A 16,096-nucleotide genomic window follows, 5' to 3' on the forward strand; every position below is an offset into this window, starting at 1 on the left:
TATAACTGAATATTGGCCTTTAGATGTCTTCAGAACATATGAAGTTCGGTGCAGATCGGACATTGCATGTTTAAGTTAGTGTAAAACAAGTCATTTCCTGTTGCCAGGAATAGTCCACCAAAAAATGAAAATTCTGTCATTAACTACTCACCTTCATGTCATTCCAAACCCATAACCTAATGCAAACTGAATATTCTCATCATGTTATTACTCTAAATTACCCGCAGGATGTTTTTCGTGCCACTCATGTGAAAAAAAATCAGGTAATGCTTTCCTCTATTTTCTAATACAACCTGATGTGTTAATAAGTTCTTTGCTGGTTGGCTTGCGTGACAATTTTCGGCAATGTGGCAATGTGTCCTTGCAATCGCATTGCCCAATTTATGTAATTTAAGTCACCCACCACAAATTTGCATTTATTCGCGTATTTGTATTGACGTTTGTAAGAAATCTACTACGAATAGTTAAATTCGCTTTGGTCAAAAAAAGTTTACAATTTATATACTTTTTAACCTCAAATGCTCATCTTGTCTAGCTCTGCGTGAACTCTGTGTATTCTTGATCAAGACAGTTAGGGTATGTTGAAAAACTCTCATTTCATTTCAAAATCGTCCTACATCGCTGCAGAAGTACCGACCTAGTGTTTACAAAGTAAACATGCAAAGAAGATCAAACGCTCTTGACTAAAAAAGGTAAAACAGTGATGTAGGATGATTTTGAAGTTGGGGAAGAAACTGTCATGAACCAGAATACACAGAGTTCACGCAGAGCATGGCAAGATGGGTTAAAAAGTATAGAAATTGTAATTTTTTTTAGAAAACAACCAATTGTTTCACTAGATAAGACCCTTCTTCCTTGGCTGGCATCGTTTAAAACCCCTTAAAGCTACATTTAAACTGCATTTTGGAAGTTTAAACTTGGGGGCACCATTGAAGTCCACTATGGAGAGAAATCCTGAAAATTTTTTCCTTAAAAAAAATAATTTCTTTACGACTGAAGACAGACAGACATGAACATCTTGGATGACAAGGGGGTAAGTAAATTATCTGTAAATTTTTGTTCTGGAAGTGAACTTCTCCTTTAACAACACATTTTGCATTTTTGACATGTCCTTCCAATATTATTTCACAAATTGTTTTTTTCATTCTGCCTGCTTATTAACACTACTTAACATGCAATGAATACTTTCTTGCAGACAGCTGCATTATGGGCCATTAATGTGTCATGGCCGTGATTCGTGATGCAAGAAATCTTAGTGTGAGATTGAAAATTGACGTCCCGACTTTCAAAATAAATAAATAAATAATAAATGATTTACACAATTCCCTCACCGTTTCGACTGAGCAAAGCTCGCACACTCTGGTCAAGTGGCACATGGTGAACAGATGGGAGGGTGGGATTGTAGGGATGTAGTGTATTGGGGGGCTTCTCCATGCGCTCAGTCAAACACTTGCTTAAGCCTTAAGCCAAATTAACTCAGCATCTCCCTTTCAATGTGATTTACAGCAGCCTGGTGCTTCTGAACTTCCCTTAACCCTTCTTCTATGACCAAGACCCACGGCTTCCCACAGGAGCCATCAACCATGAAGGGAGCCGGGGGAAACCTAAGACCTCTTGTATATGAATATGAAAATTATTGATGCCCTCCTAGTTTGTAGGACCTTTGGGGATTGAGTCATATGAACTCAACAGGGTCGACTGCCTGGCAGTTAAGCTTCGAACTGGGATTACACGAGGGGGGGAGATCTACCTCAATATTCAAAGTAAATAGCCACAATAAAACAGCGAGGATGACAACAGACCATCATCTCTTATTCTGAGCATCATTATGGCGATAAGAACCGCTGACGGCATTTCTGCTGTCAGGAAAGAGCAGGGACTGTGCTCGCGTATGAGCATGCATATTAATGCATAAATCAAAAGGCTATACCTCTTAAAGTACTGGAGCAGTGCGTACCAGGGAAAAAAAAGGGGAAGGTACAGAGAGAGCCTTATGTAAATCAGTGTATTATTGCAGGGTTTCCTGTTCCCAGCTGTTATCCATTAAGCCTCTCACTAGGTGAAAAAAAAAAATCGTTTGTGTAAAACAAATAAACCAGATGAAATGGTAAGGCAGAGCCAGTTGGTGGTTAATACTATGAGGATCTTTTCAGACGGAGAAGAAGAAGAAACATTTTGCACATGCAAACTGCAATATGATATGTGTGCATTATGATGAATACTACTATGATGAATACTGATAAATCTAATTTTGTACATTAGAAAAAGAAAAAGCTGCAAGCAGCATTGAAAGGGCCCTCGCACCCGGGCTCACCACCACCCTGTGGCCTTAGGAAAACAGCAAATGGTGGACAATATGCAAGTGGTGAATATAAGAGGAATATGTCAAAGTCATTTATATATGCCATGTAGATGGCATGTATATGTCTACAAACCAGGACTTTGATCAAACATATGAAGTTTGGTGCAGACTGAACATGTTATATTTCAGACGTGACATGACGTATCCAGTTCCCAACAGGTGGCGCTATGATTATAACTGAATATTGGCCTTTAGATGTCTTCAGAACATATGAAGTTCGGTGCAGATCGGACATTGCATGTTTAAGTTAGTGTAAAACAAGTCATTTCCTGTTGCCAGCAGGTGGCGCTATGATTATAATAGAATATTGGCCTTTAGTGTGTTCAGGCCTAAATTCTTGTCAAACAGGTGAAGTTTGGGGCAGATCAGACATTGTATGGCTGAGTTACAACAACTTCCTTTTACATGGTAAAACATCGAACTTTGTCAGGCCGCCACGGACACGCTCTTTAACGAAAACTCAAGATCATCACAATTTAACATTACAAAGGCCTTCAGATTAGACTGACCAAATATAATGCTGATGGCAGTACAGCGTAAAACATGTCGCTTCCTGTTGCCAACAGGTGGCGCTATGACTATAAATGAATATGGGCGTAAGCATGTGTTCAGGACAGGACTCATGAACACCTGAATTATAACAACTTCCTGGCCACCATGGACACACCCTTCAACGAAAACTCAATATCTTCGCAATTTAATGTCACAAAGGGCTTTAGATTACACTGACCAAATTTGGTGTTGATCTGTTTAAGGAGTGGAGTTCGTTTAAATACAATGCCTGAAAATGGCAAAAACGGCACAAAACTTGCAGAGAACATTCAAAATAACAGACTTCCTGTTGGGTTTCGGACTTCGTACCGGGGGATGTTTTTGTAGGTATTGGTGTTACATGTGTCTACTGAATTCCGTACATGTATGTGAAACCTAGCTTGAGGGGCACTGAAATTTTATAGGTGGTGCTATCGAGCCATTTTGCCACATCTACTTCTGAAACCCATATCAGATGTAAATTTTCACCACTTTTGGCCATGTGGAAAGTTTCATGAGTTTTCAAGCATGTTTAGGCCCTCAAAAATGCGATTCATTTTGGAGAAGAAACTGAAACTGAGCAATTACAATAGGGTCATACATAAGGTCATACATTTACAATGTATGTAAAACTGCTTCCTTAAAGACATTTCCCATGACGTTTGCTCATCTTTCCAGATTTTATTACATTTAGCAAGGCCACATTAAATTAATCAAAAATGACAGTAGAGACGTTTAGAATGTCATAAAAGATTTCTATTTCAAAATACAGTTTTTTTCAATTTCCTACCCACTAAAAAAAAAAAAAAAAAATTCTTTGATAGTGATAAAAAACAAAACAAAACAAAACAAAAAAACAATGATTTCTTAAGGATCACGTGACAGTTAAGACAGGAGTAATGGTGCTGAAAATTCAGTTTTGTCGTCACCATAATACAATGCATTTCAAAATCTATTTAGATAGAAAGGAGTACTTTTGAATTATAATAACATTTCACAACAATACTATATGTGACCCTGGACCACAAAACCAATCGTAGGTTACATGGGTTTATTTGTAGCAATAGCCAACAACACCTTGTATGGGTCAAAATTATCGATTAGGATCTTTAGGATATTACATAAAGATCATGTTCCTATATGATATTTTGTAAATTTCCTACCGTGAATATATCAAAATGTAAGTTTTGATTAGTATTATGCATTGCTAAGAACTTCATTTGGACAACTTTAAAGGCAATTTTCTCAGTATTTTGATTTTTTTGCACCCTCAGATTCCATTTAAAATATTTGTACCAAATAGTGTCCTATCCTAATAAACCATACATAAATGAAACAATTTTATATATGCAAAGTGATATATAAATCTCAATTTCAAAAAATTGACCTGGTTTTGTGGTCCAGGGTTACATATAATATTTTACTGTATTTGGATCAAGTAAATACACCATTGGTGAGCATAAGAGACTTCTGTCAAAAACATCACAAAACTGCTGGTCAAATTTTACTAAAACTAAACTTAAACTAAACTTTTTACTTAAACTAAACTTTTTGAACTTTTTAAAAACATCAATGAGAGAAATAACTTATGCTTATTTCTTGGTAAACTAAAACACTAATAATGAAATGAAAATAGATGAAATATTTTTAGATGCTTTGAGATGCTAAATCTAAAATATGTCACTGCAAACGTGTGCATTCCTTTCTTCTTTGGAAAACAAAAGATAATTGTGGACAATGCATTTTTCCCCCCACATAGCCGTCATAGCCGTTCGGTCATTCAGTGTAATTTTGAGTCCCACCACTTTGGACAAACACTGACGAAAACAACCTTCTTCAAAAATTCTTTTGTGTTCCTAAAAATAAAGAAAATCACACAGGTTTGAACAAAAAACACAAAGACGTGAGGATGAGTAACTAATGACAGGATGTTTAATTTGGGGTAAACTATCCCTTTAAGAGCATGGTAATGAATACTTCAGTTCTTCACCGCCTCATTTTGATTCACATCAAATTAAACCGTCTACCCTGACTCACATCCATGCATTTGTTTCTGAATCTGTGTGTGATACGGTGAGGATGATGCATTGCGTTTAAAGGTGGATGAGTAGTTTATCCTGAGGCTTGAGATAAACCGTGATAAATAAGCCTGTCATATTCATTAGTGCTGGGCCAGAGACTATCACACACCTCAGGCTACACATCACACTTCATTCATAAACACCAAGAGGCTAGCACGATTCCAGAGAAAAAAAAGGCTGTACTCAAAGAATCAAACCGTCCAAGAACTACTCGATCACACGTCACACGTGTATAAAAACCAACACCCATTGAAAAATATAATAAGTTTCCCTTCACCCTCACACATGCTCATGAATGGCTTGATGGAGGCGCGGGAGGTTGTGAATGGGTTCTTTGTGACTCGCAGCCTCTTTTCTGCCTCGGGAAGTCAAGGCGTCTTTGGAAGAGACGTGCTGGATGGAGGGTACACATGACTCCACATCATAAGCAAACACAAAGCCGCATTTATCCAAGGCTTCACTTCTTTATTTACCCACAAGTCAACTGAAAATCAACACACACGTGCGCTCGGACAAAGACTGGCACACGGTGCAAGAAAAAGGAAAATTGTTTCAAAATGCAAACAGAAAAAAGTGAATGCTTGAGAGAGCTGGCCAAAATGTCAGATAATAATAATGATAATATATGATTAGATTTTTTTCCCTGTTAATATGAAATAGCACCATTAAGAAAAAAATAAATAAAATAAGATTTAGCAAATATGCAATTAATTGATCGGGAGTAACAGTAAAATATATACATATACTCCTGTTCAAGAGTTTGGGATCAGTAAAATTTTTAATGTTTTTTTAACCCTTTAACTGTCAAGTTTACTTCACCATATTACAAATAAATACTAATCGAATCATGACAAACGATACACCACTGGAAAGGTCTAAGTAGGCCTAAATAGATATTTTACCATATTTTTGTGTTACAAATTATGTAACATAACATAACATGACATAACATAACATAACATAACATAACAGGAGTTCTGACCTTTGCCTTTTTACCTATCACGCATAGACATCTTAAGAAATTATATATCAACTGAAAACTTAAAATCTCACAATTCATCCTTTGAAAGACATTTTAAAATCAGACATTGCATTACCACAGAAAATGTACATTAAAATCATATTACAAAATGTTTTCATTCATGAATTATAAAAATTGAAGTCTGGATAGTGCATTTTTATGTCTGTGTTCAAAAATGGGAGTGACAGTTAAAGGGTTAAATAAGTCTCTTATGCTTAATAAAGTTCCATTTATTTGATTCCCAAACAATACAAAATATTTGTAAAATACTAAATATTTAAAAAATAATTGTAAAAAATATATACAAAAAATGTTGCTCTTTTAAACTGACTATTTATCAATTGTTTTCAACATTGATAATAATAATAAATGTTTCTTGAGCATCAAATTAGCATATATATATATATATATATAAAAACAACACAAAATATTTTTTTAAATGTTGCTCTTATAAACGGTCTATTTATAAATTGTTTTCAGCATTGATAATAATAATAATAATGTTTCTTGAGCATCAAATTAGCATATTAGAATGATTTCTGAATGATCACGTGACAAAAAAAATTTGAAAAATGTCTATGAAAATATTCATTTTTATGTAGATTTTCAAATTTTCCCAACTCCAAACTTGTAAACGTTTTTAAAAACATTAATGAGAGTAATAACTTGAAAATGTATCATAATAATCTTTTTTCTTTTTTTTTTCTTTTTTTTAAAGATACTAAAAACTGTAAGACTGTAAGAACTGTATCTTACTGTAAGATACTAAAAAAAATCTAAATTGCAACCTGCAAACTGCAAACCTGTGGAAAACAAAATAAGAAAATTTAGGACAATTTTACATGCAGTCATTGCATCATCAGGTGTAATTTTGGATCTCACTGCCTTGGACAAACGTTGACAAAAACAACCTTCTTCTTCTTCTTCAAAAAAAAAATAATAATAAAATAAAATAAAATAAAAATCTTAGATTCTTATAGAATTTGTTTTCACAAAAAAAAAAAAAAAAAGATCTTGAATCTACTGTCAAAGTCTGTTAAAATGCTTGTTCCTCCGACAGACAAATGCCTTCAGATTTGGCCTTGTTTTTGAGGCAGTGAATCAACAGACCATCATCGACACTGACATTTTTCCATAAAACATAACGTGACTGGGGCATGAATAAGCGCAGTAAGATAAACAACCAGATTCTGTTTTAGGACATGCATTACGCATTACACATATTCTCATATAGACATATATCAGCAAATGGGAACACACAAAAACACAAATAAACAAGCTTGTGCAGCTCTTGCCACACACACAAAGATATATACGAACAGCTTAAATGTCATAAAGCAAACACACACACAATGCTGACAGAGCACCCCCTCAAAAGGCCATGAAAATTGACCTCTGTATCAGACAACCTCCCGCTCGAAAAGCCCGAAATTTCCATCACAATCGTCTGGCCTTCGTCTGCCTGCATCCCATCGGCAGCCTCTCACCCTGTCTGGCCCTCTGCAGCATTATTGTGATGCTAACACACACACGTACGCACTCAAAACGAAAACAAACCACGCACATGGCCCCACGTCAACCGTGCGCTCATAGAAAAACACGGCACGTCATGGGAATGTGAGAATGGACGTCAGAGACTGACTGAAATAATGGAAAAGCATATGCCTCACAGAGACCATTTGCTGTGACAGAGTGAAGAAAAGTTTCACTTTATGCAAATGAGCAGGTGTGACCACTAATAATAAAGAAGACATTGGTACAAGGGGAACCGCTCTCAAAAAAAGCAATGTTATGCCCTATCAGAAGACTATCTGCTTCATGTCATGCAGTCAAAACAAAATTTACTATCACGGGAGAATCTGAGCTATTTTATCCCCAGTCTAAACACAAATGTCACAAATGTCTTGGTCATTTAATCCAGAGTCAACACGAGCTGCTGTCTAGGAGCTAAAATGTTCGGTGAGGATAAAGTGTCCACAGCCCTTCTCTCCCTCTTACGCTCTCTCTTTCTGAAAGATTCATGATGTTTACAGGCGGGTAGTGGAAACTTACAGTGTCATGTGACCTGCAGCGTCCCGATTCATTATCACACCGGAATGTTACCGTAATCCTTTTATCCTTTACTGAGTGAGAGAGAAAGAGCAGCGTGTGATCTAATGAAAACACGCTGAATTACGCTGCTCAGAAAAACAGCGGGGAAGGAGATTGGAAAATTAGACAATGAAGTAAATCTAAAATGATAAAACAGCGAGAAAGACACTCAGGAGAAAAGAGCAGCGATGAGGAAAAGCTCAAGGGAGCGGTTCACACACAAAATCGTTTTTCCATTCCACTGCACTACTTTTACATTGTTTTTATATGTAAACGTGCTAGACGGATGTGTTTGAATTTTGGGCTCACGTCATTACACCATGTTACATAAATGCACAGATCAAAGTTTTTTTTAACTTGAGCTTAAGTTAAACTTCACATTAAATTTTGTGATTAAATAATTAATAAAAAACATTATTAATATTATTATGTAAAATAGGAAAGAACGTTTAAGAAAAAAATAACTTCTAAGAATATTAAATGCACAGATCACGTTTTTTAACGTGAGCTTAAGTTCAACTTTAAGTTCAATTTTGTGATTAAATAATAATGCAATAATAATAAAATGAGTTATTATTACTAAATCTATAAAAAAAATACATATATTGTCCTTTCAAAATAAAACAAGAAATAAATATTTTAGGAAAATATGTAATTTATAAGAATATTAAACGCACAGTTTAATATTATTATTAAATTTTAATTTTATTATTATTAAATCTGAAAAAAAAAAAAGTCTTTTCAGTGTAAAATAAGTAAGAATATTTAAGAAAATATATATCATTTTTAAGAATACTAAACACACAGAGCAAGTTTTTTTTTTTTTTAACTTGAGCTTAAGTTCAACTTCAAGTTAAATTCTGATTAATAATAAAAATAATTATTATTATCAATATTATTAAATCTGAAAAAAAAATTGTAATTTCAATGTAAAATAAAAAAAGAATATTTAAGAAAAATATATAATTTAAAATAATATTAAACACACAGATCGTTTTTTTTACTTGAGCTTAAGTTCAAAATTAAATAATAATAATAAAAGTAACAACAACAACAACAATATATTATTATTATTATTATTATTATTAAATCTAAAAATATTACATTGTAATTTCAATATAAAATAAGAAAGAATATTTAAGAAAAAAAATAATAAAAAGATAAATTATAAGAATATTAAACGAACAGATCAAGGTTTTTTTTAAACTTGAGTTTAAGTTCAACCTCAAGTTCAGTGTTGTGATTAAATAATAACAATGATAATAATAATAACAATAATAATAATAATAATAATAATAATAATAATAATAATAATAATTATTATTATTATTATTATTATTATTATTGAATATGAAAAAGAATATATTGTAATTACAATGTAAAATAAGAATGAATATTTAAGAAAAAAATATATAATTTATAAGAATATTAAACGCACTGTTTTTTTAAACAAGCTTAAGCTCAATTTTGTGATTAAACAATAATAATAAAAAGAATTATTATTATTATTATTAAATAAAAAAAAATACAATTTCAATGTAAAATAAGAAAGAATATTTAAGAAAAATATATAATTACAAAAAGGTTCATTAGTTAACATTAGTTAACAACATTAGTTAACATTAACTAAGAAAGAACAATACTTCTACAGCATTTATTAATCTCAGTTAAAGTTAATTTTCAGCATTTATTAATGCATTATTTAAACCACGAGTTGTATTTGTTAACATCAGTTAATGCACTGTGATCTAACATGAACTACCAATGAAACGACTCTATTTTTTTTAACTAACATTAACAAAGATTAATAAAATAATCCTTAAAAAAACACAACAAATTCCTTGTATGTCTGCACACACTTAGTGAATTCTGAGCTAATTCTTATTCTAAATAGTGTAATAAATCTAGTGGTCATTATTCATTCATATAAGTTAATACATTAACTAATGTTAACAAATGACACCTTATTATAAAGTGTTACCCATTTAACTATTACTACTACTACCACTACTACTAATAACTCAATAATTTAACATTTTAATAAATCTTTCACAATAATATGTATTTATTTACTTACTATAGGGTAAATGTGTTGAAAGTGTAGCAGATTTTGCGTTTCCTAGTGTCTGTTTTTAAATCAAGTAGTTCATATCCTAGTATGTTTCCCATGAGGACCATATATGCATTACGTAGAGACTAACTGAGGTCAAGCCGTCCGTTAAACTCTATTTCTGTGGACATATATTTATGTTTCTATACGCTCAGCACAGGAGGTTTTTCCAATCCATTTCTGCCGGCGGGTCAAATGAGGTAAAGCGGCATTCCTGCTGGAAATATATCGTAAGTGCACTTTCGCAGACGCTGATATGTGCCTGCCTGACTCAAGCTGTCCGCGCTATACGCTCAAGATGGACTTTCGGTTCAGCTGAGGTTAGGCAGAAAGTATATACGATGTGTGTGTGCTGAGAGCAACGTCTAGGGTGTGACACTGGTTTCACACCATGATTAATGGTCATAGGCCTCAGTGGGAACTGTTTTTTTGAGTGGCCATTTTTCTGATGGGGTGATAATGGGGCAGTTTTGGAGAGAATGAAGTGCTCTCGGATGGGTCACCCTGATCTTGGCTCAACTTCACGTGACCGGAGAGAGACAAATGGGATAAAGCATCAAAGAGAAAGATAGGAAATTGGATTGAAATAAATGGGGGCAGGATGTAATTTCAAGAAATCTTCCCAGTGCTTTTCAGAACGTGAAAGAAGATGAAAGCGTGAGCGAAAATGAAAGAGAAGCAGGCTGTTCCTTCTGTCAAGCAAGGGTTCAGCGTGACTCTGGGTTCATCTTCCTTGGGAACACAGTGCCTCATCTTCATGTCATACTGACACCCATAGAATAGGCTGTTCCCACTCTTTGCACAAACCAGACTTTTTTCAGCGCTGGAAAGGCTCGTAAAGTTCCCACTCCATCTGTGACACTTTTTCTCTCATTTCGCTCCTCTGTCATCTCCTTTCAAACTTAACTTTTGTCCAAAGTTCACAGAGAGGTTATTAGAGCTTTTTAGAGAACATGAACTTCAGTTTTCAGCATAGGTTTAGTTATTTTCATTAAAGTGCTAATATATATTTTTCCAGAATGCTTTGAGGAATAGAAAGGTAAAAAGAACAGCATTCTTTTGTAACATCATAAATATCTTTACTGTCACTTTTGATTAATTTAATGCACAAAAAAAATTCTTAAAAGTAAAAACTTTTGAACAGTGCTGTTTATTTAATGGATTAGCTCACTTCCAGAATAACAATTTCATGACAAATTACTCACCTCCATGTCATCCAAGATGTTCATGTCTTTCTTTGTTCAGTCAAAAAGAAATGAGGGTTTTTGAGGTAAACATTCCAGAATTTTTCTCCATATAGTGGACTTCTGTGGGAACCAAAGGGCTGAAGGTCCGAACTGCTGTTTCAATGCAGCCTCAAAGGGCTCTACACGATCCCAGTTGATGAATTAGGTTCTTAACTAGCAAAACGATCAGTCATTTTCTAAAAATAAAAAATCTAATTTCTATACTTTTTAAAACACAAAAGATCATCTTGCACTAGATCTGCAATGCACATATTCGACTTTCATGCATTGTCAGTTCTTTGTCTTCGTCTCCAGTTCAAAAAGGTAAGGTAGGCCGAAAAACTCTTCTCCTCCAGTTTCAAAATCGGCTGACATTGTTGTTTTACCTTTTTAGTGAAGGGCGTTCGACTTTTTTGCACGTTCGCTTTGTAAACACTGGGTTGGTACTTTTGTCTACGTCACCTGTCTGTCATTACGTGAGGTCGAGCTAGTGCAAGATGAGCATTTGTGGTTAAAAAGTATATACATTTGTTTTTTTTCTTAGAAAATGACTGGTTCTTTTGCTAGGTAATACCCTTATTCCTTGGCTGGGATCACGTAGAGCCCTTTATAGCTGCACTGAAATGGCAATTTGGACCTTCAACCTGTCGATCTCCATTGAAGTCCACTATATGGAGAAAAATCCTAGAATGTTTTCCTCAAAAACCTTAATTTCTTTTCGACTTTCGAAAGAAAGGCACGAACATCTTGGATGACACGGGGTGAGTAAATTATCAGAAAACTTTTATCAGGAACTTCCTATTGAAAGAACATGGGGTTTACTGCTTAAAACAGTAATGGGAAATCTATTTGTACCCTATCTAGACATGGAAAGTGCCTTAAAATTGCAGCAGTGCCCAACTGAAGGGTTGAAGATCTCACCTGCTCAGGAAGCTGGTGAAAGACAGGCGGACCGGGTATCCGTATCGGATCATGCGGACCATCTCTAGAACTCCCACGTACTGGAGCTGCGAGGACACGTGGAAGCTGTCAAACACATCAGGCTTTCCGGCGTTGTTGGGCCTGACGCACTGAACAAAATGAGGCGTACACGCTTGCAGCTTACTGGTGATCTCACATAGAGAGTTCTGGAATGAGAGAGAGCAGCAGGAAAAGACAGGTAAGGCTGTTGTTTACATAATGTTACATTCAGATTTATTTCAATGACTCCCATTTGCTTCCATTTTTGTAGCAACATGAGTCATGGTACATCCTCCTCTCACCATCTGCCACCACTTACACAAAGGCCCAGACAGAACCTTTTTTTATTGTGCAATATCTGCACTAAGAAACAGGGAGAAAGTCAGTAGAATGAATTTAAAGAAACAGTTCAGTCTAAAAATAAAATACTGTTGTCATTTATACACTCTCATGAAAGAACGTAAAATTTGTGTATGCTACTCACAACTTCAGATGACTTGAAATATAGTGCATAGGTTATATAGACATTTCGTTTAGGGCTGGCAAATGATTAATCGCATGCAAAGTAAAAGTAAGAGTTTGCCTAATATATGTGTGTGTACTGTGTGCAGTTATTATGTATATATAAATATATAATATATAAAGCACATTCATGCATATATTTAAAAAATATTTACAAGTATATGTATTTATTATAATTTTTGACATAACATTAACATATTTCTCTTAAATATATACATTAATTTGTGTGTATTTATATATACATAAATTACACACAGTACACACACACATATATTCTCCAACTTTTATTTTCAATGCGATTAATCGCGATTAACCATTTGCCAGCCCTAATTTAGTTTTTTGCTTTTTTGTCACTTTTGAAAGCCCAGATTCCCATTAAAAGGGTCATCGGATGCTCATTTTCCACAAGTTGATAAGATTCTTTAGGGTCTTAATGAAAAGTCTATAATATACTTTGGTTAAAAATTCTCAATGGTTGTGTAAAACAACACCCTTTTTACTTTTTACCTTGTCAAAATCAGGTCTGAAAAAATCATCTCATTCTGGTCGTGGCTGCTTTAAATGCAAATGAGCTCTGCTCGCCCCGCCCCTCTCTTCTCTCTGTGGAGAGACGAGCCTGTTTACTTTAGCCGCATTTATCTGCGTTTAGCCGCTGAACATGCTAACTAGTAGTGTTGTCAAAAATATCGATATTTCGATAAATATCGATACTGAAATATCTGAACGGTACCAATACTAATTTCCCGAAGTATCGATATACCGATACTAGCCGAGCTGTCACTTTCATTTCTCTCCAAAGGCGCGCTGACAAACACCACAGGTGACCGCAGTGCCTGTCTCGTCTCATTCGCTCTGGTTAAATAGCGTAAGGGGCCGTTCACATACCGCGCCTAAAAACGCGTGGAAAACGCGAGGCGCGCCAATTTCTCCTTCTTTCCAAAGCGCTTTGTAGCTTGCGCGTCCGTGGCGTCTGCCGTCGCTAAGCAACCATGACCCGCACTCTCAATGAAGACGCGGAAGTTTCAAAGGACAAACGGATTTATAACACTAAAAATCACTTGCTGTAGCTCTGTTACTACATTTAATACAAAAATCAACATGTGCTTATTTAACTTTATTCCAAAAATTATTACTTAAATTCTGCAATTTGTCTTGATGTCGATCCAGTGAGCAACTGAGCATTGTTTTCGCGTGTGATGCATGCACGTTTGCATGCGTGGATCGGTGATTATATGTGAGTCCGGCATTAAAATCTGTTCATCAAATAATTTTAGTGTATTAACCAGCATTTGAACGATGAACCATGAGCAATGCATTAGTTACAGTATATTTTAATCTTTGACAAGGGTAGGTAATAAAAAGACAACAGATCATGTTAGCTCTGGTCCAATGAAAAAATATTAACAGATAGAACTTTGGATTTTAATTAGTTAATGTATTAGTAAATGTTAGTATAAATTAACTTTTAACTAAGATTAATAAATGTTTTTGAAGTATTTTTACAAATATCTATTACTATTAGCTTAAGTTCTGAGATTAGTTAGATAGTTCAGTTAATTTTAAAAGTTTGGTCTAAAAACAAAACAAAACAAAAAAAGTTTATTAAAGTTTGGCCCCAGAAAGCAGATAAGACTTGACCTGCAACAAAAACAACATGCTCACAACCTACCAGCTGTATTTAAACAGCAAAGTATGAAGCAAACTCAAATGAAGCTAAAAAGCTGAACAGGGCTGTAGCAGTGTAATACCTCAAAACATTTTTGTTCATGTAAAATATACCTCATTGTCATGTTCTAGATTTGTTATATTTATCTTTAAATGAAAACAAAAAAAAAAGTACCCCATTAATATTGTGGCGGTTTTCGTGGTATCGAAAATGGTATCGAATATCGATATTTTTCAAGGTATCGTATTGAAGTTAGAAATTCCAGTATCGTGACAACACTACTAACTAGCACATTATTAGGAAAGGTGATCGCAAAAATTCATGAAAAAACCCTTATACTCACTTCTGCTGTAAGTGAAGCTGGATCACGAACGATTCGTGCGAACATAGACGGATATGTGTGTAGATCGGGAGACGCATTCCCTTCACAAACAAACGTAATCCACTGCATCTTCAGCGGCTCAGATGTCGGGAGTAAATGACGACCACTATGTTCATTATTACATCCAGCAACACAACACCTCAATTGCTCAATCTGAGATATTCTTGTCTAACTTACATCCCTGCTCTGGCATCGAAACAAAGAGGGCGACTGTTACAGCTGATCTGAGGTAAAACGCTCATGTCAATCAACTATCGTGGGAGCGGCCTCTGTCGGTGTGACGCCACAACGACAGGCATCAGAAAATGGCTTGATTTGAAAAAGGGAATATTATTTTTACAGATTAATTAAAAACCACTGCATGGATTTTTATCATTATAGGGTAGATTTGTATATACACTGCCAACACACATTAATGTTCAAACAACATGTAAAACTGAACTTAGCATCTGATGACCCCTTTAAGAACCAGTATAAGAAGAAGATGAATGACTAGTACACCTCAAAATTTCTCCATCTGTGTTCTGCAAAGGTCAATCAAACTTGCACATCTGAAAGATGCTTTTAATGAAAGCAATGAATACTGCTTTCAAAATCCATCCATCCGCTCATGCATTTGCTGGGAACTGAACACATGACCATCTCTGGTAGTGCCAGGTTTGGAACAATGAGATGGTCATTACATTTTCATTTTTAGGGTAAATATATTTCCTTAATTAAGGTAAAAATATGTTAAGCCCAAAGTAACCTTTTTTTTGAGCATGAAAGCTTATTATATGAATACTGCATTTGACAGCAAACACAAAAGCATAGACACTCAATGTATGTGCACTAGAAAGTTTTATCCTTGTTCAAGGTCTGAATTATTTCTCTGGGCGAGTGATAAAAATATCTTCGTACTCATCTGAACTACAGATGCATGCATCTCTTAAATGACAAGAACATTCACCAACACAGACGTTTATTCTAGTGCTGTCAAATCGATTATTTGTGATTAATCACATCCAAAATAAAAGTTTGTGTTTACATAATATATGTGTGTGTGCTGTGTACATTTATATTAGGGCTGTCACTAGCGATTACTTTGATAATCTTGTATTTGGTCGATTATTCTGACGATTAATCGAGTAATCGGATCATTTTA

The 16,096-nt window shown here is 34.7% G+C and overlaps 1 protein-coding gene across 5 annotated transcripts in view; it reads right to left on the reverse strand.

Moving 5' to 3' along the window:
- myo16 (myosin XVI) overlaps positions 1 to 16,096 on the reverse strand; it is a 246,434-nt gene that overhangs the window by 42,836 nt on the left and 187,502 nt on the right. For all 5 annotated transcript variants that reach the window (XM_051118727.1, XM_051118728.1, XM_051118726.1 and 2 more), the window contains exon 27: positions 12,344 to 12,549. In XM_051118727.1, the coding sequence (XP_050974684.1) occupies positions 12,344 to 12,549 (206 nt within the window). The remainder of the gene's footprint in view (positions 1 to 12,343; positions 12,550 to 16,096) is intronic.

Source organism: Labeo rohita, chromosome 9 (assembly GCF_022985175.1).
Source record: "Labeo rohita strain BAU-BD-2019 chromosome 9, IGBB_LRoh.1.0, whole genome shotgun sequence".
NCBI lineage: Eukaryota > Metazoa > Chordata > Actinopteri > Cypriniformes > Cyprinidae > Labeo > Labeo rohita.